This window comes from Phyllostomus discolor, chromosome 12 (genome assembly GCF_004126475.2).
Source record: "Phyllostomus discolor isolate MPI-MPIP mPhyDis1 chromosome 12, mPhyDis1.pri.v3, whole genome shotgun sequence".
NCBI lineage: Eukaryota > Metazoa > Chordata > Mammalia > Chiroptera > Phyllostomidae > Phyllostomus > Phyllostomus discolor.
Window position 1 is genome coordinate 47,669,180 of NC_040914.2, and position 20,514 is coordinate 47,689,693.

General features: G+C 62.0%; 1 protein-coding gene and 1 long non-coding RNA gene across 6 annotated transcripts in view; one reads left to right on the plus strand and one right to left on the minus strand.

Annotated features, from left to right (window-relative positions):
• MYLK3 (myosin light chain kinase 3) overlaps positions 1–16,655 on the minus strand; it is a 35,381-nt gene extending 18,726 nt beyond the window's left edge. Inside the window, exon 1 of one of the 5 annotated variants that reach the window (XM_036013368.1) lies at positions 15,551–16,655. In XM_036013368.1, coding sequence (XP_035869261.1) covers positions 15,551–15,568 — 18 coding nt within the window. In that variant the 5' untranslated portion in view covers positions 15,569–16,655. Of the gene's footprint in view, positions 1–5,367; positions 6,182–6,537; positions 6,795–10,290; positions 10,798–15,550 lie in introns of those variants that run through there. The other 4 variants (XM_036013370.1, XM_036013367.1, XM_036013369.1 and 1 more) reach the window with 4 other exon arrangements.
• On the plus strand, positions 997–9,272 carry LOC118497785. Its single transcript, XR_004900318.1, has 3 exons — positions 997–2,227; positions 6,555–6,559; positions 9,262–9,272. It is a non-coding gene; the product is annotated as an uncharacterized LOC118497785 (long non-coding RNA).
• Positions 16,656–20,514: the final 3,859 nt, after the last annotated feature.

Sequence of the window (20,514 nt, forward strand, 5' to 3'; positions counted from 1 at the left end):
CTACACCTCAAGGTGCTTAGACGGGGGGTGGGAAACACGTTTAATCTTAAAATGCCGCCTCGGGTGGGTCGGTCGTTGGCAGGTGCGGTGTCGGCTGGGTTGCAGCCCTAAGACAAATGAATCCGTGCTTGCCGGGGTTCACACGTCACGGTCGATGAGTGGCATCTGCCTGGGAGTCAGGCGGGTGAACTCCACGTCACCCCAGGGTGTCACGGCAGCGTGGTCAGGCGCATGAACTCGCAGACCCTTGAGCCCGCCCTCACCACTTGGCCAAGATCCTTAACTTCTCCACACCTCACTCTGCTCGTCTGCAGAATGGGGAGAACACCGTCTACCCCGAGTTAGTGGGCGGCTGGGGGAGTCAACCTGCAGACTGTGCTGAGAAGGGTGCCCAGCAGGCGGGAGCACTGGGGGGGTGGGCGTGGGGGGGACTCTGTCCTGCCTGAGACAGACAGTGGTCCGTGTTCCCTGAGCCCTCCGAGCGAGGGCACGGGGAGCCCCACCCTCCGCGGCCCGGCCTGCACTCGGGTCGGCCTGCTGCAGACCCGCGCCAGCAGGCACCCGCTCTCACTCCCCCAGCAGCTCGGGGCTCTCCGCGGTCCTGAGTTTACACATTTCAAAGGAAGGAAAGAAAGGAGGGAGGGAGGGAGGGAAGGAGGAAAATGGGGATAACTGTAATTGAATAAAAAACCCTTTTTTTAGTAAGTAAATATTTCTGGGTCCCCCTGGCGCTTCTGGGCCTTTGCTGGTGGAGCAGCGGGTGTGGGCACGGCCCTGGGCCCAGACAGGGCCCCTCCCTCCCGCCCTGGCCCCACCTGGGAGCCCGGAGGACAGACACGGCCCGAGACGCGCTCTGCCCGGCTCGCACAGTGCTGTAAAAGCTCTGTCGCGCAGACCTTAAACCGAGGGGACGTGTAAGCGGAAATTCCAGGCGCCCTCCTGTCACGACAGAGCCGCTCTGCACTCGGATTACGGCCTGGCTGCTGGGCCGTGTACGCCGTCGAACTGCATGCTTACATGTGTGTACGGGAGGTTGACTGTATGTACGCTATACCTTAATAAACCGGACTGGAGAAAAAGTCCAAGGTCCCAGTGTCTCTTGGGGAACAAAAATGTGAAGACCTGACCCCTCCAGGCCCCGTGGCACAAAGCAGCAGGCGCGGGCCCCCCCCCAACAGGGGGCTCTAGACCGTCAGCCATCCACACGGCCCCCTGGCACAGAAATGGGACTGGTCCCACTGCTGTGCCTGCACTGCACGCACAATTCTGTCACCCGCTCATGTCTCTGAAACCCCCGGACACCAAGCTTTGCCTTCTTAACGGTAACGACACAGCATGTGGGGACGCAGCGCCCAGTGCCTGGGGGTGTGGGGCTGGCACTCAGTGGACAGATGCTGTCAGCTGCCATCGGGGTGACCACCGTCATTGCCAAGTGCCCTGAGCCCTGCTCAGCAGAGACCCGTCCCTGAGCCTCGCTCTCTCTGCACACTCGGCCCTGCCACCCCCGTCGCTGGGGGGCTGGCGGCTCTGTCTCGGGCTGCCAGCTGTGTCACCCTGCCGGTAGAGAGGGACTCGAACAGGCTGTCCTCTGGCAGCCCTTGTGGGGCCCAGGCTGCCCTTTCCCTGTCTGTCTTTGGTGCAGGCAGGCACGCACGCAAGCACGCACATGGGTTTTGTCTTCAGGGCTCAGCTTTCCGGTCCCCGCCTTGCCCGGTGCATCCAAGACCAGGAGAAGAGGCCCCGAACCCCACTCCAGAGGACCGGCGTCTCTGAGCAGCTGGGCCATGGGCCGGGCCCACCCCTGGCTGGGCCTGACCCCGTCCTTCCCGAAGACCACCTGGCCCTGGTGATAATCGACTTCATTTCGCAACCGCGAGGAGTGCCACTGGGCCTTCCAGGGGACTGGCGGAGCACTCGGGCAGAGTCCTGGCACGACTGTGCGATCTAACGGCTAGTGCCAGGGTCAAATTCAAGTCCACAAATAAACACTACGCCTCCGCCCCCTTCGGAAGCACAAAGCGGTCTGTCTCTAGAAGGTCTCCGTACTGCACGGTTTTCCATGCAAAATGTTCACCAGCTGGGGCTGTGCATCAGCTCACTGCCCATCCTCCGGCACCTCCTGCGTGACTGGCCCTGGCTGCAGGGCGCAGAGGGGTGAGGAGGCCTCCCAGCTGGGCCAGTGGGGGGCTGGCCGCCCGAGTGGGGGAGCAGGCCCAAACCCGCGGTAGTTACGGGGCTCTGTGCTACCCCGGGAGACCAGAAGAGCGAGCAGGCGGGGGGCGGGGGGGACAGACGGGAAAGGGGACCACCACTCAGAAAAGAGGAAGTTCTCTGGCTGCCCACCCAGAAGTGCCTGGGTCTCTGCGAAGTGGGTGGCGGCTCGTCTCACCAACATATGAAGAGCTCTGACAGATTAGTGAGGAAAAGCCAAAAACTGAAGCAGAAAAGGAGGAAAGGGCTGGGGCGGGCAGTACATGGAGACGTGTAAAGGGCTTCAAATCTACAAAAGATGCTCCAATGTCTGGAAAAGAAATACCAATTAGAACTACAGTGAGACACAGAATCTATCTATCTTTGGTTCGGTTTGACATTTTCCATAGTGAAAAGTTGGGGATTTTTTTTAGATTCTCTCCATAATCAGTAAAAACACATCATCTAGGAATCGGTCTTGACTGATCTCAGAGAGAGAAAAAAATGTCAGTGTGAGAGAGAGACACTGGTCTCTGCCTCCTGCCCTCGCCCCAGCTGAGGCTCGAACCCGCAACCCAGGCCCGTGCCCTGACCGGGGACCAAACCCACAGCCTTTGGGTGCTTGGGATGAGGCTCCAGACAACTGGGACACCCGGCCAGGGCCACAAGAGAGTCTTTAAATTTGTTCATGATTAAAGAAAAAATGTTAGCTTTAAGAAGCATATAACCAATCGCCTTATTTGGAGCTTGACTCAAATAAACTGTAAGGAAAAAAGAGCATAAGACGGGAGGGTTGGGGGGGCAGGGTGCTGGTGACAAAGGTGAGGGACCGAGAAGCACCAATCAGCAGGCACGGTACGGACAGTCACGGGGGTGTTGCCCAGCACGGGGGACGCAGTCAGTGATGTCGTGCAGTGTGTGCGGCTCCTGGGGGCACCTGGAGGCTCACCGGGGGGCCCTTTGTAAAGCGTGTGACGGCCTAACTGCGATGCGGCACACCTGAAACTCATACGGAATAATGCTGACTATACACTGTAATTGCAATATAAGTTTTTTAAAAAGAGCGTAAGAGCCTTGGCTGGTGTAGCTCAGTGGATTGAGCTCAGGCTGTGAACCAAAGCATTGCTGGTTCGATTCCCAGCCAGGGCACATGCCTGGGTTGCAGGCCGTGGCCCCCAGCAACCGCACATTGATGTTTCTCTCTCTCTCTCTCTCTCTCTCCCCCTCCCTCCCTTCCCTCTCTAAAAATAAATAAATAAATCTTAAAAAAAAAGTAAAGAAGTTAAAAAAAAAAGCATAAGAAAGGAAAATGTGAATAGTGACTTTGCTGATACTAGTTAATGTTTACTTTTTAGGTATGACAATAGGTAAAAAAAAAAAACACCCACCTTATCTTTTACAAACAAATGCTGAAATGTTTACGGACAAAGTGATCCAATCCTTCAGATTTGCTACAACACCCCGAGAAAAGAGGAAAATGGGCGGGGAACAGTGGCCTCCGGTTTCGGGGCTCACGGGGTCACCCTACTAAGCTGCTTTTATAAATGCTTGGAAGTGTTAACGCTGAAACGTCGGACACACGCACACGGGCACAGAAAGACTCCCGTGTCCATCCGCCAGGCAGGCGGAGCACGAAAAGGACGACGCGCCGCGTGAGCAAGCAGCGTCCCCACGTGTTAGGAATCGCGCACTGAACGAGAACCACGGCCTCCGGAGGCCGGGCTGCCATTATCGATGGTGCAGGTCTGCCCTTCGGCTCCTCGGCTCTGCCACTGCAGGAGTGTGTCGGATGGAAACCTCACCCCGGACGAGAGTCCCCGCACCCCTTTTCTAAGAGCCAGAGACGAAAACTGAGATGAGCCAACAGGGACGTCGGTGGGCGACCCCCCACCCCGAGACACGGCCCCCGAAGGGCGCGCTCGGCCGCTTATGAACAGAGTGGGGGAGCCCTCTGGGTGCCGGTGTGAAGTGATGCCCCAAGTGCACGGACCTAGAGGATAGCGCGGGCCAGACCCACGTGAGGGATACCTGAGGTGAACAAAACAAAGAGGCCGGAGCGTATCCCAACACGCTTCTAGATAACAGGCTATTTCTGGAAGGTTCCACAGGAAACGGGCGCCTCTGCTGGGCCTGGGGGACGGAGCAGGAGGGGTCTGCCCCCTACATACACCCCAGGAACGGTTCTCACCCCGGGCACGTGGTGGATGAAGTCCCTTTTACAGCTGAGGCTGGCGACCAGTGGCCAGGGGGCAGGTCCGGACTCACAGGGACGGGCAGAAAGCAGGGGGCGGGGTGGAGGGGACGCTGGGGGAAGTGACCGGGCAAGGAGGGGAAGGGGTCAGCAGGGACAGGGGTCCAGCCAGGCTGGGGGTGCGGAAGGAAGGCACCAGCTCCGGAGACCCCAGCGTATCTGTTGCCAGAGGCTGGTGGGTGACTGCCCGGATCGGACACAGTGGCTCCAAGCCACGTGAGTGTTGCTAAGTGGCTGTCCCTTAGCTGTTCCCAAACAGAGTGCTGCCCCCACACACCTCACATGCACACACACACAAACACCCCCACCCCGGCCAGACTCCCGCTAGCCAGCGGGTTTGGTTTTGCAACCCTCGGGAAGGGCAGCCCCCACAAATGCCACCTCCACCCCCAGGCTCCTGCCTGGCCTGTGTCCCCCATGGGTCACTGTCAACACGCGTCCTCACAGCCAGCTGTCACTCCACACCCCGCCCACTCTGGGACAGGGCACAAGGTTACGGACAGGAAGGCAGAGGCCGGGGTTTCCGAATGGGGTCCCTGTCAGGAGGAACTGACCGCTCCCCCCGAGACTCCGTCTCCCACAGGGGACACGAGGAGCAAAGAGGAGTCACCAGATGGCCGGGAAGCTTCGAGGGCCTCCTCTCCGACGGGGCCTGTGTGTCCCCCTGCCCGAGGTGCCCTGGAGGGCACCTGCCCCTGGCCCCACAGGCCTCCCCGGGCACTGCCTCTTCCTGCCTGGAAACCCACCCACGAGTTTTACCGTCCGTCTCTCCCTTTCCCCATCATCAGGTCACGCAGGAGGCACGAGAAGGGGCCGTGAGACAACCCCGGCTCTCCTAAGCCGAGCCACCCGCCGGCCTCCCCACTGGCCTGGGGGCTGCCGGCCCCTCCGGTCAGGAGGGCCGGGGCACGGGCGCGGGAACCAACCTCCGCAGGGCCGTCGGTCAGGCCTCCTTTCCGCCAAGGCACGCTCCCCCGCGTGAAGAAGTCCACCACCTTGGAGTTCTGGAACACGGCCCCCACCAGAGCTACGGCCCTGTCAACGGCCACCACCACCCTGAACAGGGCGTCGAGCCTGGCGCCGTGCTGGGCCCCGTCCTGCCGCAGGGCCCGCACCAGCTCCAGGACCTCCGGCCACCCAGCCTGCGCGTCCCCTGCAGGGGCGGGGGCAGGGCCCGGGGCCCTGGAGGCCTCCAGCCGGTGCAGGCCTTGCTCCAGGTGGCCCATGCCCTGGCACACGCACTGCAGCTTCTCCTCGACGTCGGCCTGGAGACGCAGCAGCCTGTCAACCTTCTCGCTGAGCGCGTTCAGCTTTGTGTCCATGGTGGTCAAGCAGTCCTTGCCCACCCCTGGCAGCCCGGGGGCCCCCACGCTGTCCTCGGGGGCTCCCGACATGCTGGCGCGGGCTTGACGAGGGGGAGCGGCAGGAAGGGCGCAGCGCCCCCGCGTTCACTTGGGCAGTGGTGGCTGCAAGTTCATGGTTCGCGGGAGCTCGCGGCCAGGCCCGCAGGGCCGCCCAGAGGTCTCCACGGAGCCCGGGCACCAGCTGGGTGTCTTTGAGCCTTGGCTTATCTGCCACTCTGCCGCGAGCCGTGAGTGACAGGCCGCGTTTGGCCCAGGCCCTTACCCTTGGGCCCCTTTGACATCACGGCGGCACGGCACATTCCTCCCTGAGAGGGTGCTGATGGGCAGGTATTTTAGGAACCTGCCGCCCGCAGCCGGCAGGAGTCTGTGTGGCTGGGACTGCAGGCGACGAGCCTGAAGGCTGGGCACTGCCGGGGGGCCCGGGGACCCCGGGCGCGGGGAGACCGAGGCACAGCCGGGGTCCCACCCACCACCCACACAGCTAATCCATGAGAAGCAGGACCACAAACAGACGTGAGGCCCTCGGCTTCCTGCCCTGATCCACACGGGGTGCTTCTGCAGATTACAAACGAGACGGCGGGGCCCCTGCTCTGCCCCCTGCTCTGCCCCCGTCCCAAATGTGTGTTAGGCTGCCCGTGGGGTGGATCTGCAGGCCCCTCCCCCACCGGGCCCTCCGCCACCCGTCACTTGTACCTAAAAATAAAGCGAGGAACAATGCCCTCGGCTGCTCACCAAGTGCTGCCCCATAGGTCACGTTCCTGCAGGACACACTCCGCTCAGGGCACAGCTGCCCGAGACCCCCTGCTCCCCCGACAGAGGCCAAACAGAAGAGACGCATTCAGGCCCCAGGGACGGAGCTTTAACCTCACGGCCCTCGTCACACTGGGAACTGTGACGGAAGCGTCATGAAGTGCAGCTGGAGAACACTCGAGTGGACATGAGGTCGGGCACGAGGGGGTGCCACGGAGTCCCAAGGCTGCCGGGGAGCCGCTGCTGGTCCCTCGCAGGCCCTCGGGGGAGGGGGGGGGGTGGAGAAAGCCAGGCCAGAGCGGCCGTGCCCGGGGCCACCCCGCACCCGCCTCCTGAGGGCAGCTCAGCTGGGGCCGAGGCAGGAGGCTCCGGGGACGCGGCCTGGAGTGTCGGTCTAGGCTTCCCCTTCCGAATAAAAGCACTTGTGAGAACGCACTTTGACCTGGAAACCCGACACCGGACACCAGCCTGCGGTGATTCCGCTCCTTCAGGCTCCGGGGGCCCCTGAACGCTGGGCCGTGGGAGCACGGCTGGACCTCGGGCCCGCACTCCCCGTGCTGGGTGGGGACGGCCGCCCCCGAGCAGCCCACGCGGAAACCCAGAGCCCCGTCTGAGGGGGGAGGGTGCAGCCCCGGGCGCTGTCGGTGCGCTGGCCCGGAGCCGTGGGAGGGCGCGGTCCTATCTACTGTTCTGTGTTCCCTGCTGCCGGCCGTGCTTTACAACAGACACGCAAGCCGACTCTCCTTCAGAGAGCCGCTGGGGACCGCTGAGCTCCATCCGGCGGCTCTGGGACTCGCTGTGCCCCCAGCAGGGCCTCCCCCACCCCCGGCCCAGGCCCTGACAGGAAGTGCCCCCCACACTGCCCGTGCTACTCCCCTAGGGAACTACGGCGCCCCGAGTCCAGCTCTGGGCAGGGCTGCCCAGCAGGTGCCAGTGACCTTGGTGCAAGGGAGTCCCCACCCGCCCACAGTGGCAGACCCAGGCCCCAAGGGCAGTCCCCACCAGCGCGCCCCACCAATGACCCCCCCATCACAACCGCCGCTTCAGAGCTGTGCGGGGCCACGGGTGTCCGGGCCAGCCCCGGGTTCAGAAAGCCGGGAACCATGTCTACAAAGTCCAGACGGCCCAAACGAAGCACACATCCCAGACGCGTATCCGTATCAAAGGCTCATTATTCAAACGCAAAAGGATTTGCCCTGGTCGCCCTGAGACCAGGTGCCGGCGGCTGCTCCACTGGCCACTGTTCCAGAAGCCCCTCCAGGCTCCCTGAGGCCAGCAGCGCCTCCCAGGCTTGTCCCCACCCCCAGGTACACCAGCGGGAAGTGGGGGCTGGGCCGGCCACCAGGACGCCAGCAGGAAGAGACAGCACCTGGGGTTTCCCAGGACCACGGGACACACAGGGAACAGGAAACCAGGGCAACTCCCGCAAGTTGGCTCGGACTCCCCCGGGGCCCACAGTCCTGAGGACCTCCAGGAGGCCCTGCCGGAACCGCTGTCCCTCCCGGGCCCGTGGGAGGCCTGCGTCTGCGAGCACACGGTGGGCCTCGGCGTGGCTCCCCGACTGCCAGCAGACACGGGGCCCAGCGGGAGCCACAGGCCGCTTGTTGTGGGCAACGGTGCCTGCGCAGAGAATCGGGAGCCGCACAACCCCCCGAGTCAAGAGAACATGGATCCAAGACGAGGCTGCTGGGCTGGGTGGGCCCGGGCAGCACATGCAGCGAGGCCTCACCCTCCCTGGGTGAGGACCGGGCACCGACCCCCTCCGGAACACACACAGGCCGGCCCGTGTGCCGCGGGCTGCGATTAGCACACACCAAACCCCAGGACCCCTCGCCAGCTGGCCGGCCCGTGACAGCCAGCTTTCCCTGCAACCCCAGGTGGGGTAAGAGGGGCACAGAAATGCAAAGCAGAGGGGTCCATCCCAAAGCCGTGGCCCCCCTCCTTCAATGGGCGTGGCGAGGAGAGCCCCCACACTCCCTGGAGGTCAGTGGACGATTCCTGGAGAGACTCAGGGGCCCACGCTGCAACAGTGCCATGCACTGGCTTTGGGGGTCCATCTGATCACCCTCAATGGGGCCGAGCAGTCGAGCCTCACCCACCCACCCACTTCTTTGGGCCTCCTTCTGGGACACGCGCAGGTAGGAAAGGGGCACCAGGTTTTCCAGCAAGCCCCCCAGATAAAAAGGGGAGCCCAGAGCAAACAGGCAGACACATCCACGGCGCAGGAAGCAGAGGAAAGTCTTGGGCAGGCTCTCAGCCACAGAGAAGTGCGAAGCATGGAGGAAAAGACAGGCCTTGGAGATCAAAGACATGACTGTTCAGGTTTAAGACGCAGGGGCTAGAAAACAGTTACTGTCCCGGAACAGAGACCTGAAGGGTGGAGACCGCACTCTGGGGAGAAACCGGACAGGGGCACCGGCAGGCCCGCGCCTGACTCGGGGGCCGGCGGGAGCAGGAATGGAGGAGAGAAGGAGCTTACCTAAGAAACACTACCTACTGTCTTCACGCAGTTCTGGGACACAGGGATAAAAAGTCGAGTCTCCCCAAAATTTAAGAGAAAAAAAGCTGTATGTCCAGGCACTGAAGTCAACACCACCTCAGACTTCGCATCCGAAAAGCTGCTGGATGCTGGAAGGCAGGTTAGATGCAAAGCGTTCGAACAGAAAGCACGCGCCCTTGGATTTTTGAAGACACTGCCCCTGTCAGAGGTCAGCGTGAAGAGCTTTAAGACTTGAGGAGATGTAGCCCTGGCTGGCGTAGCTCAGTGGATTGAGCGTGGGCTGAGAACCAAAGTGTCGCAGGTTCGATTCCCAGTCAGGGCACATGCCTGGGTTGCAGGCCATGACCCCCAGCAACTGCACATTGATGTTTCTCTGTCTCTCTCTCTCTCCCGCCCTTCCCTCTCTAAAAATAAATACATAAAATCTTTGAAAAAAAAAAAAAAGACTTGCGGAGATGTAAAAAATGTTGGCATCCTTTCTAAGGAAGCTGTTCGGAGGCTGTACCCCAGCGGAATGAGGGACTGAACAAATAACGGACTCGGCTCCACGAAACCCCAGCCCTGACCTAGGTCCGGAGTTCAGGCGGGAGGACGCAGAGCCCCGCCCCCCGCCGAGGGAGGACTTCCGGGGGGAAAACAGCATACAGCGTAGCACAGAGACACGCCGCCACGTGTGAAGGGCGTGCGGCCCGGCGTCGGGCTGTCTGGTGTCACTCCTGCGCCTGCCAGTTTTGGGGGGCAGACTCGCGGGCCAGCGGACCTGGCCTCCGCGCCCACACTTCCTGGGCTGTAACACGAGAAGAATGATGTGCACGCTCCGAGGCGACCTCCCGCACCTCCCCGGGCCTCACTCAGCGTCCCTGCAGGCAGTGTCACCCGAGTGTGCAAACGCGTCCTCCAGCAAGGGAGCTGACTCGGGAAAGGAAGCCAAGAGATGAACCAGAACCCCGGCAAGCCTCGCAGGGGCCGGGACAAAACAGCCCTGGGGCCGCCGGCCCCACCTGGCCCATCCGCCCACGACACCCCGCGTGCTCTGGGAAGGACCCCAGCGGCCCACCCCAGGCTGGGCCCGGCAACCGAAGCTTCCTGCTGAGCCCTTGGTCCCAGAGGGCCCGGGTCTAGGTTGCGACCGAGACCGACCGACGGTCACCCAGGCTCTTCTCGCAGTCCCGTGACCCCGACAATTGCTCCTCGGGCTCCCACTTCAAAGCAGGCTGGCCAGAAGCTGCCCTTACCGCAAATATCTGGGTGTAACCCGATGCCCGCCGCTGGCCCCCGGCGCCGGGGCTGCGCAGCGCCGGGGAGGGGCCCCGAGTCCGCATGCTGCTGCTGCTGCTGCCGCTGCCGCACGGCGCCTCTGCCAACTCCGTGTTTACCCCGCCTGCTGGTGCCTGGCCGCCTGAGCCTGGGAATGAGGTGGGCCGGCTGGGACGACCTCTCTAGAGCGCGAGAGCCCCGATAAGCTCGGCATCCCGCTTATCTCTGACCCCGTCCCAGGCCCCGAGCCCCGCCGAGGCTTCGCCTGCTTATCTGCTCTGCTGGGCTGTATCTGCTCCCAGGGGCCCACTTCCTGCATCACTTAGCCAAGTGTCCAATTGGGAAACAAACATGGTGGGGTCTGAAGGGGGGGAGGGGGGAGGGGAGCAGGGAGGGAGCCCGAGGGCCGGGCTGACCTGAGCTCAGACCCCGGAGGCCTGCAGTGGGGGCCCAGGAGACAGGCGGGAGCCCCTGCAGGGGCGCCCCGGGTGTAGAGGGAGGCCTGGCCCGCAGCAGGGCACCCGAGCTGGGAGCCCAGTGATTTGCCTCCGGGCTGGGAGGGTCCGGCTACTGCCACTTCAAGGAAAACTACTCGGCAGGTGGCAAAGACACACGGCACCCCCACAAAGAGGGGGACATGCGGCAGCTAGGGACAGAGTGAGATGGCAGGCCCCACTCGGCACCTGCCCTCGGGAGACTCCCTGGCCAGATCTCCCCAGAGTGCCCAGGGGAGGCCAGGCCCTCTGCACACACTGGCGTACACACACACTCGCACACAGACACACACACACACACACACACAGACACACACACACGCCTGCCTCGGGGACCCCAACCGCCCCACCCGGCCGACGGGAGGCAGAGGAGCTGCACACCCCGCCCGGCCGACGGGAGGCAGAGGAGCTGCACACCCCCACCCCACGAGCTCGTTTTCTGATGACCGCACTCGGCTGTGCAAGCACTTCAGCTGCCATGCCTGATTTCAGCCTCGGCTCCTCGGCCCCTCGGCCCCACGGGACAGGGCAGACTCCCCTGCCCCACTGTGAAGATCACTTGACTGTCAAGATCACTTGACAGAGGGCCCGTCCACCCACTGAACCCGCGTTGCTCACTCGAGGCCACGGTCAGAAGGCGCTGGGAGCCGGCCGAAGACTCACGACGCGCTGCTGATGGGAGACAGCACGACCTCAGAGACCACCGGTCCGCTCCCTCGTTTTACAGACAGACGGGGGATCTGAAGCCCGGAGAGGGGAAGGGACTCTCTGAAGGTCACAAAGTTAAGTCCGTGGCATGGACAGGACCAGAGAGCAAACGGTTGGCCTGAGAGCGCCAGGGGACTCCCCAGCCTGCTCTGCGGGCCGGAGACAGGGGCGTGTGTGTGCGTGGGCGCGGCCCGTGGGCGAGGCTCTGCCAGCTGTCTGAGGAGGGGCCCGGGGGCAGGGACCCCCGGAAGCAACACTGCTGACTTACTCTTCCATGGAAAACCACGGACAACCCAGAAAGATGATGAAACAGCAGCCCCAGTCCTACCAGAAGGAACCCAAGAGCGATGCTTAGGAATAAACCCAAAGCCGGCGGCCTCTGCACAGACGGCAGAGAGCGGAGCGCGGCCGAGGGGGCCTGGCCTGCCTGGGGAAGCGCCCTGCGCGCTCGAGAGGCTGGTGGGGTGGCTCCCAAGACCTCACTCTCTTGTGAGGTCCACATTCCTGCCCCTGGGGACGATGTGCTATTCCCCCCACTCCACTGCCACACACTCAGGTCAGACGCCATCAGCCGGGAAATGCCCGAGAACGAAGAGAGCTCCCCGGGAACCAAACCCAGGCCGGCAGCCCTCCACCCATTCGTCCGACCACCCACCCACTCGTTCGCTGAGTGGGCCTTCTTAGGAAACAGTGAAAGCGCTAATATTCAGTGAGCACGTGTGTGTGTCCAGCATCGTGCTACATCTTCACGTGAATTACCTTCGCCCCTCAGAACAATCTGAGGGGGAGGGCTACTGTCCCCCTTTCCCAGACGCGTAAACTGAGGCTTGACGTGGTGATGTCGCTCCATATAAATGCCGGCGGCCTGACCCCAGAGTCCGCTCGCCACTCAAAGGCTTCTCAGTAAGAACATCTCTCTGGCCCTGGCTGGTGTGGGCTGAGCGCCGGGCCTGCTGAGCAAAGGGTCGCCGGTTCTACTCCCAGCCAGGGCCCACGCCTGGGTTGCGGGCCGGGTCCCCATTCAGGGGCCCACGAGACACGACCACACATGGATGTTCCTCTCCCTCCCTTTCTCCCTCCCTTCCCCCTCTCTAAAAAAAACCCTGTCAGAACCTGGCTGCGTCTGGGGGCTGCATTTGCCAAACACCAACTCAGAAATACAATCCCATTTGCAGGTTGAAACTAGGTCAACGAGGTTCACGCCCACCCTTCTGCCAGCTCACACGGGTAAGGTGCCCCCCACAGAGCGTGTGGACCCGGACTCACGTCCACGCCCGCCTGAGGTGGCCAGGTGCTGGGCCCTGCTGCAGAGGCCTGGCCCCCAGTGAGCTGGGCAGAGCTGCAGGGCCTGCGTCCACGACAGTTGGCAGGGTCTCTGGACCCCTCCCCTCCCCCACACCTCACAGTGGGACCCCAAGTCGCCTGGGCCGGTCCCACAGGAAGCCTGAGCGGGGCTGGGGGCTGCAACCTTCCAGGGTTAGCTCCTCTTCTGAGCCTGACTGTGTGTGCAGACCCCGTGGGAAGCACTTTAGCTCTAAGTACGACTTAACCCTTAACGGCGCCAACTCCGGGGAGCTCAGCCCTCTACCTGGGCCGTGGGAACGGGCAGGCGGGGCAGCAGAGGCCCGAACACACCGGGAAGGGGGAACACGGGGTCATCACCAGCTGCCAGGCACAGGGGACGTGGGTGGCATGGGGCAACACGGGGCCATGCGCCGGCATTCCCAGCCCTCCCGTCTGATAATAAAAAGAACCCCGTCTTCATCAGCTCCAGTTTCTGCCCCTCGGTCTAGCCCTGCCCTCCGGGAGCCTGGGCTCAGGAGTTTGTACCCCAAGTTTGAAGAACGGGCTGGTGGGACCTGAGGTCTGGGGAGAGGATGTGGCCAAGCTGGGCAGTGAACAGCCCTGAGTGGGAAAGAGCGGGGACAGGGAGACTCGGGGAGGGTCTGGGTTGGGGCGGGGCGGACCTAGTGAGGTGAGGTGCAAGAGCGGGGGAGAAGAGAGGAGAGGTTTTGCAAAACCGCCTGCCACGGGACGGAGTGGTCACGGGGACCCAGGGGCAGGAGCAGCATCGCGGTTGGGTGTCCGTCTCCCCAGGGCTCCGCAGACACTCAGTGACAGGGTGCCCACCAATGCAGGGTGCGGAGGGAGGCAAACAAACTAGAAACTCTCCTGCCCCGGAGGGAGGGCGTCCCGCAGGAAACAGGACTCGCGCTGAGCCGGGAAGGACGGGTGGAGCCGGGGAGGCCGAGGCAGGGGCAGTTCCAGCAGGACCCAGCGAACGAGGCTCCGCGAGGGGACGGGCCTCGGGCCCACAGAGGCCCAGCTGGCCCGGCAGGCAGGACCCTTCAGAGAGGACCCAGCTCGGGCAGAGACCTGCAGACCCAAAGCGGTGGGACACGGGGTAGCCACCCGCCCGGGCGTCTTCTTCAGGTGGGAAGCAGCGCGGTGAAATCAACATGTCAAAGGGCTGCCTGGGGTACGGGCTCTGACTGGGAGGGGACCTGGAACCCCCGCTGGGGTGCCCCAGGTACCCTGTGCTCCGGGAGGCACCCACAGGCCCGCTGGGTGCGGGTCAACGGCCCTGAGGCTTGTGCGTGGCACCGCATCTAGGCTGTACGCAGCCGGGTCCCGTGGGCACGAGAAAAGGAGGTGGCGGACCTGACGGCGGGGTGCAAAAGCACTGGGTGTCTCGGGCCGTCCTCCACACAGAAGCTAAAACCAGCGCGTGTTTACCGGCTCTGGGGTGTGCGCTGTTGCCAAAACACGGAGCACTAAGGAAGCGGGGACATCTGAGAGAGCGGCTCCCGGGGAAAGTCTCGGGCAAGTGCTGGCTGCAGTCGGAGGCCCCCGCTCCGCTCCGCCCCCGCATGTGCCCATGGCAGGAGCAGGACCCCTGCCCCAACATCGCCAGCAGGCCCGAGACCCCAGGGATGTGTGACGTTCTTCCCAGACCCCTACGTGCAGACCTCACCCCAAAAGCGGGTGGCAGAACATGGAGCACACACCCCAGGGCCCCATTCCGCACACACGAAACATGCGCAGGTGCCAGGACGGCCGGTCCCGCACCGGAGGACTGCAGGCGATCTTTACTTCCTACGACTCGTGTACATAGTCACTCTAATGTTTTAAGTGTGCACTATTTGTGTTATTACACACTTGTTTTCCTGTAACAGCCACCTATCCCCCAGACGCCCAGGCGTTATTCCGGACAGACAACATGTACCCGAGAGAGGCCAGGCACTTCAGGACCCCGGGGGGCAGGCGCCGCCTCTTACCCACCTCCTGGCGAGGCCGAGGGCAACTGCCTGCTTAGCCTTAAAGCGCAGGTGGCCAACACGAGGCCCAGCCCGTGGGCCCAGCCCGGCCTCCACCTTGTATTATCCGGCCCGGCACCTGGTTTCCACCCGGCGGCAGCGCCGGGCTCTCGCTTAACTGTCAAGGAGCAGTTACGCTTGCACACAGTCCTGAAATCACATTCGGCCCCCTGAAGGCCACCGCGGGGCTGATGTGGCCCCGGTGACAACGAGTCTGACACCCGTGCCAAAGGAACAGAACACAGGTGCAGACTCGGGGTTCCAGAGAAACAGCAAACCCCAGGGGGGAGAATGAGTCCCCTCTTTGCACTTTATTTTTAAAATAGACTTTGCCCCCCTCCATCTTGAAAACAGACCTGCTGGATTCCACACGCGACTCATAAACTGCGCTTGCGCGGAGGGATCAAGGGGGGAGTTTTCAGAGCAGGGTCGGCGAGCGTCTGCAAAGACCCCCAACCTCAGCCTTCTCCCACCACTCGAGCGCCTGCCCCACTGGCCGCAGCAGGGGGCCCGAGCCCAGTGCTGAGGACCACACAGCACACGCAACCCCCAAACCCACACAAAGCCAAAGGCAAAACCAGGCACTGGAGAGCGTGCGTGCTCACTGGCGCTGGGTTTTGACCAGTCCCCAAACACCACGCCAAGGGACTGCGTGCCCCTCGTGCACCTGCTGCACACACACACACACACACACTCAGACGTGGGTCCTGCGCACTTACATACCACCTTCCATCCATGGGTCCCGGGGTCTGTCGGACGCCACTTCACAAATCCCCAGCGAGATGTGTGAATGCCGTGACCTCCATCTCGTACACAGAGCAACTTAAAGTGGGGGCGGGCGGCTCAGAGGCTTGCCCGTGGTCACAGGCCAAGACAAAAATCCACACGGGCCGCCCTCCGCTCTCCCTTCCTTTCTCCCGGTCCGTCCCTCTGAGCTTTCTGCTGGCCCTGGTTTTAAACCCTGCATGCAGACCATTGTCTCCCTGGTGATGGAGGTGGCATTCTATTTCCTGCCCCAGAGCTGGCCCGGGGCCCTGGCCGCACCGCATTTAGCCACAAGTGCATCAGCCCTGCGTGAGCGGGGACAACTGGGCTGCTTGGAAACCCTAAGTGGCGTGTGTCAGCTGGCCCAGGCCGCAAGAGCCACTCCAGGCCAAGCTGCTAACGCCTCCATCACTAGCCCAGAGCGACCCACGCAGCAGGCAGTGACGTCTCTGGGGGCCGGGCGAACAAACGGGAGCAGCTCCAGGGCCAGCTCCCCGGCCCGCGCCAGTCCAGCCGCGGGGAGAGCCACCCTCACACGCCGGCCCGCTCCCGGGAAGTGAATGCCGTCAATAATGGGGTGCGCACCCGAGACTGCCGCCGGCAGACGACGGCTGACAGACCCCCTTGTCTGTGGCGTCTATCCGGTTGACGGGCCGTCCACCTCCTGAATCTAGACAGGATCAACTTGTTCACAGGCTGCTCAGTGAACTTTAACTTGGCCACAGGCCCTGGATAACTTTCCACAGCGGCAGATGCAGGGCTCTCACTCGCTCCCCTGCCGCTTGACATTTCAGCTTGCAGTTCCTCTTTCTCTCAAAAGGCGAGATCTACTATTCTGTTTCACTGGCCCTTCGCACGCACTCCGCCCAAACTGAGAGCTCGCTATCACACCTGTAAGGAGCCTCGGTGGCTCCAACTCAGAGCCCCAGCTGGGTGAAATACAGCAAGTCGGGTGTTAGGAAAGGCGCCTCCCCAGCACAGCCCACGTGCTATTGTATTTGCATTTTTGTAAGGAGCAAGTACATTACTGGGGTACTTTTGATTTTATTTTTTTACAGAAAGAGGAACGGGGGAGAAGAGAGAGAGAGAGAGACTGATGTGAGAAACACGAAATGGACGCCTCCCGCACGCACCCCCATGGGGAGCCGCACCCACAACCTTTCGGTGCACAGGATGGCGCTCCAACCCACTGAACCACCCGGCCAGGGCTGTAGGCTCTTCTTTGCTGGTTCTTTTTAAAGGAGAGGGTCACCTGCATATTTTCTAAGGAATAAAAAAATGTACTTCAACGGGGACATTACATTAGTTTACAGTTCTTTTGCCAGAAATGCGACTTGGGGGATAACGACCGGGAAGCGCACGCTGCCCTTCAGCCTCCGCGAGCGGACGGACACGCGCCCTCTGAGTTGAGGCTGTGTGCACTACAGGCGGCGAGCGCACAGAGGCACGGAGCCACGGCACGCAGGCTGCGAGAGCCGACACCTCTCGGGGAGCCAGGGCGTGGGCGGGGGAGCTAACAGATAGAGGGCACCTCGGGGAGAGCAGGGCAAGGCCTGAGGGCTGCGGGCAGAGGCGGGCTGTCACTCAGCCCGAGGGAGACAGAGGGAGGCAGCCCAGGCAGACGGTGGCTCGCCGTCCCTCCTGCTTTGCCCCCCACCGGCACTCACGCAGACCCAGCACGTGCGGGCAGCTGGCACTCCCGCCCGGCACAAGCAAGCACACGGCCTGGCAGCTCTTCTCTGCAGACGGTAAACGAGCCCTGCTGGTGAACGAAACGTTTTTTCACCATGACTTGATGACTCATGGTCAAGCTGTCATTCTGGCAATCAGACCTCAGCCTAAAAATGAGCTCTCACTCACCTCCCCCACCTCACGTCCGGGGCACCCAGTTAGGACTGCCACTGGGGAGATGACGCCCGGGGTCCTCAGACCTTCTTTCTTAGATAACGCCCAAGCAAAGATCAAGGTATCAGATGGTCCCACAGTCTGAGAGAAAAGGGTCGAGATATATAGACGTAAAAAAAATCTACTGGAGACAAAGATAACCAGCGAATAGAAGAAAACTTGGCTCCAAGATATTAAAGAAAGATTTTTTTAAAACCAGAAGAGGCTGATTTGAAAAAAAAAACAGAGAAAAAATAAGAGAAGCAATTGCAGATTTAAAATAGGGTAACAAAAACAGAATGTTCAAAAGGTGAATCGTAAGATAGCGAAAACCCACCAGGGCACAGGATAAACACAGAGAAAATGCGGAAGAACAGATAAAACCCAAAGCCCAGAGCTCCCTAAGTGGAGGCCCAGGCGAGAAAGAGGGCTGGAACGGGGAGTGGGGGGGAGGACAGACAGACCCAGCCCTGCCCCAGATCTGTCTCTCTCACCCCCCGGGGGCGCGCTGGCAGGGCCCTGGCCTTCCCATCCCAACACCGGATGTGCTGTGCTCAGGACCACGTGCTGGGGACCAGAAAACAAGCGACCACCACCTTGTTCATGTGACCTGTTGGCACCAAGGAAGCCGGGACCACAGGGTGTCTGTTCCACTGGCGATCTAGGGACAACCCACCCAAGTCACCGTGAGGAACGCTGACGTCAGGGCGGAGGGCCTGAGCCCGCACTAGTGACCTGCCTCCAGGCCACCATCAGTCCCCTCGGGCGCCCAGCTGTTCAAACGCTTCAGGCCGCGCCGGCTCCCTGGGCCCTGGCCCGGCCGGCCGACACCCTGCCTTCCCCAGAACGCCCCCCACCCCAGTCTGCATCGGTGGACTCCCAGCACCGCGTGGGCTCCGTGGGGGCTGGTCTGGACGGACATGGGGGCAGATTTCTGACCGGGGTGAAGCGACGGGGTTCGCCACCTCGGGCACCTGGAACTTGGTCTGGTGAGAGACGGCATCGGGACAGTCTTCGGGCTTTGAGCTGGAGAAAAGGGCCACGAACCCCCATAAACAGAAAAGGACAGGGTTTAAAACGCCACAGAAGAGGAAGTGTAGGACAAAGGTTCCAAAGCGGGGTTTTCCACAACCAGGAACTGTGGCCCCGGCACAGGCGGGTTCGCCGACGATGTTCCGGCTTCACACGAGGAGCAGCAGTCACGGCGGCACGCTGCGAGGCGAGGCCGTGGTGAGACCGCTCAGGGCAGCACCAGTTCCCAGGCACGCCCCGGCACCCGCAGCGGAGGTGCACTGCGCGCTGAAGGACCTGCACGGGTTTCCACACAAATCCGGTGTGAAAGACGGAGTGCGTGTGTGGGAATAAATCTTAAAGGCGTGGGATCACGGCAGAAGGCAAATAAGGGCAGACCAGGCTGAAATGCTGACACGGGGTCTTGGAGCCCAAATCCTGAATTCAGGGCTTAACTCTGCGGGGGAGGAAGGGGCCTACCAGCGCGGCCAGCCAGCTGACTCACAGGCTCACAGCTGCCGACGCTCCAAAGGGAGCTGGAGCCTGCGGGGTCTGGTACGAAGAGCTGCCTCAGTGTGCTGAACGGCAGGCGCCCAGAGGCCCCGGGATACCGTGACACTCCCTCCCTTACCCCGCCCCCCAACACCGCTAACGTGCGATGCACCCACCACAGTGAACTTCCTATCACAGAATCTAAGTTACAGGGTCAGAGACCAGGAAGGTGACCACGCCCCCGCGGGGCCGGCCAGCATGCTCCTGGGGCAGGCAGGCAGGCAGGCAGGCGGAGGTGCGCCTTTGTCGCTGCCTCCAAGAGCCGGGAGGGCTGGAGAGGGAGGGCAGCGAGACAAGGGGCAGACTGCGCTCCGTATGTGACCGACTAGGTCCAGGCCCTCGTGTGAACTACTGGCCGGGGAACTGTTGTTATGACGACGGTTTGTAGACAGGACGGTCTGTAACCGGGCCTCTGGTCTCAGCTCTGACCTGGGAAGAGTTTGGAAGCCCTCACCCCCACCCTTACAGGAAAAGGGCTAAGGAAACTGAAAAATCAAGGACTCTTCGGGGCCTACCAAAGCCCTGAGGCTGTGGGGCGAAGCGCCAGCCTGAAATCCGGGAGGCGCACACCCCGAGCGTCACAGGACAGTCTGCTTACCTGGGGCAGGGGCCTCGGGGCCGCACACAGGCAGGCACGCCTCCACGGCACTCCCGCCGGACGTGGACGCTGCCCGGCTGCTGTGAGCGTGGGGCTGCCGGGCCTGCAGCCTTGGCGGGCAGAGGCGCGCCCCTTCCTGGGCACCGCTAGAATCCTACCAGCTTCTCAAGGTTAAAAACCAAGAAGAAAATCCCCTCCTCGCTCTGGCAGAGAGAAGACAGAAGTAACCATCCTGCAATATACCCAGATCTTTCTCCAGAAAGAAGGCCTACTCCCCACAGGAAAAGCTTTTTCCAGAGCCTTACTCACCTAGAGGGAAAGAAATTGGTTAATAGGTTACACCACAAACAGGGGAAGCTAATTTCTCCCTCTGCAAAAGAACTTTTTCAATAAGCCCGTGATTTAACACGATGAGCGTCTGAAAGAAACCACTTCTCTGCATGGCCCGCCCCAGCCGGGTCGCATCGGCCCCCTCACCCGACGACTGATTGGACGTGACTCGCCCCCCGGGTCTTCGGCTTGAACGGCAGACTGGGACACCAACGTTCTCTGAAGAGACGCCTGTTCAGTAAGCTGTTCTAGCTTTCTCTGAGGGCACACGTCTGTGCACAGCAGTTTTAGATCATTACCCATTTTTGTGGGTTTTTTTTCTCAAAACGAAACGGTCTTCTTGTATTATGTTTCAAAGATAAAGTTGGATTAGCACCGTTAATAGGGCTTCAAACGCACACAAGCCCTGGCTGGGTGGCTCAGCTGGCTGCAGCATCGCGCTGTGCACCGAAGGGCTGTGGGCCCCACGCCCAGCCGGGGCCCGCGTCTAGGCTGCGGGGTCCATCCCTGGCTGGGTTTTGTGCGAGAGGCATCCGATTCAGG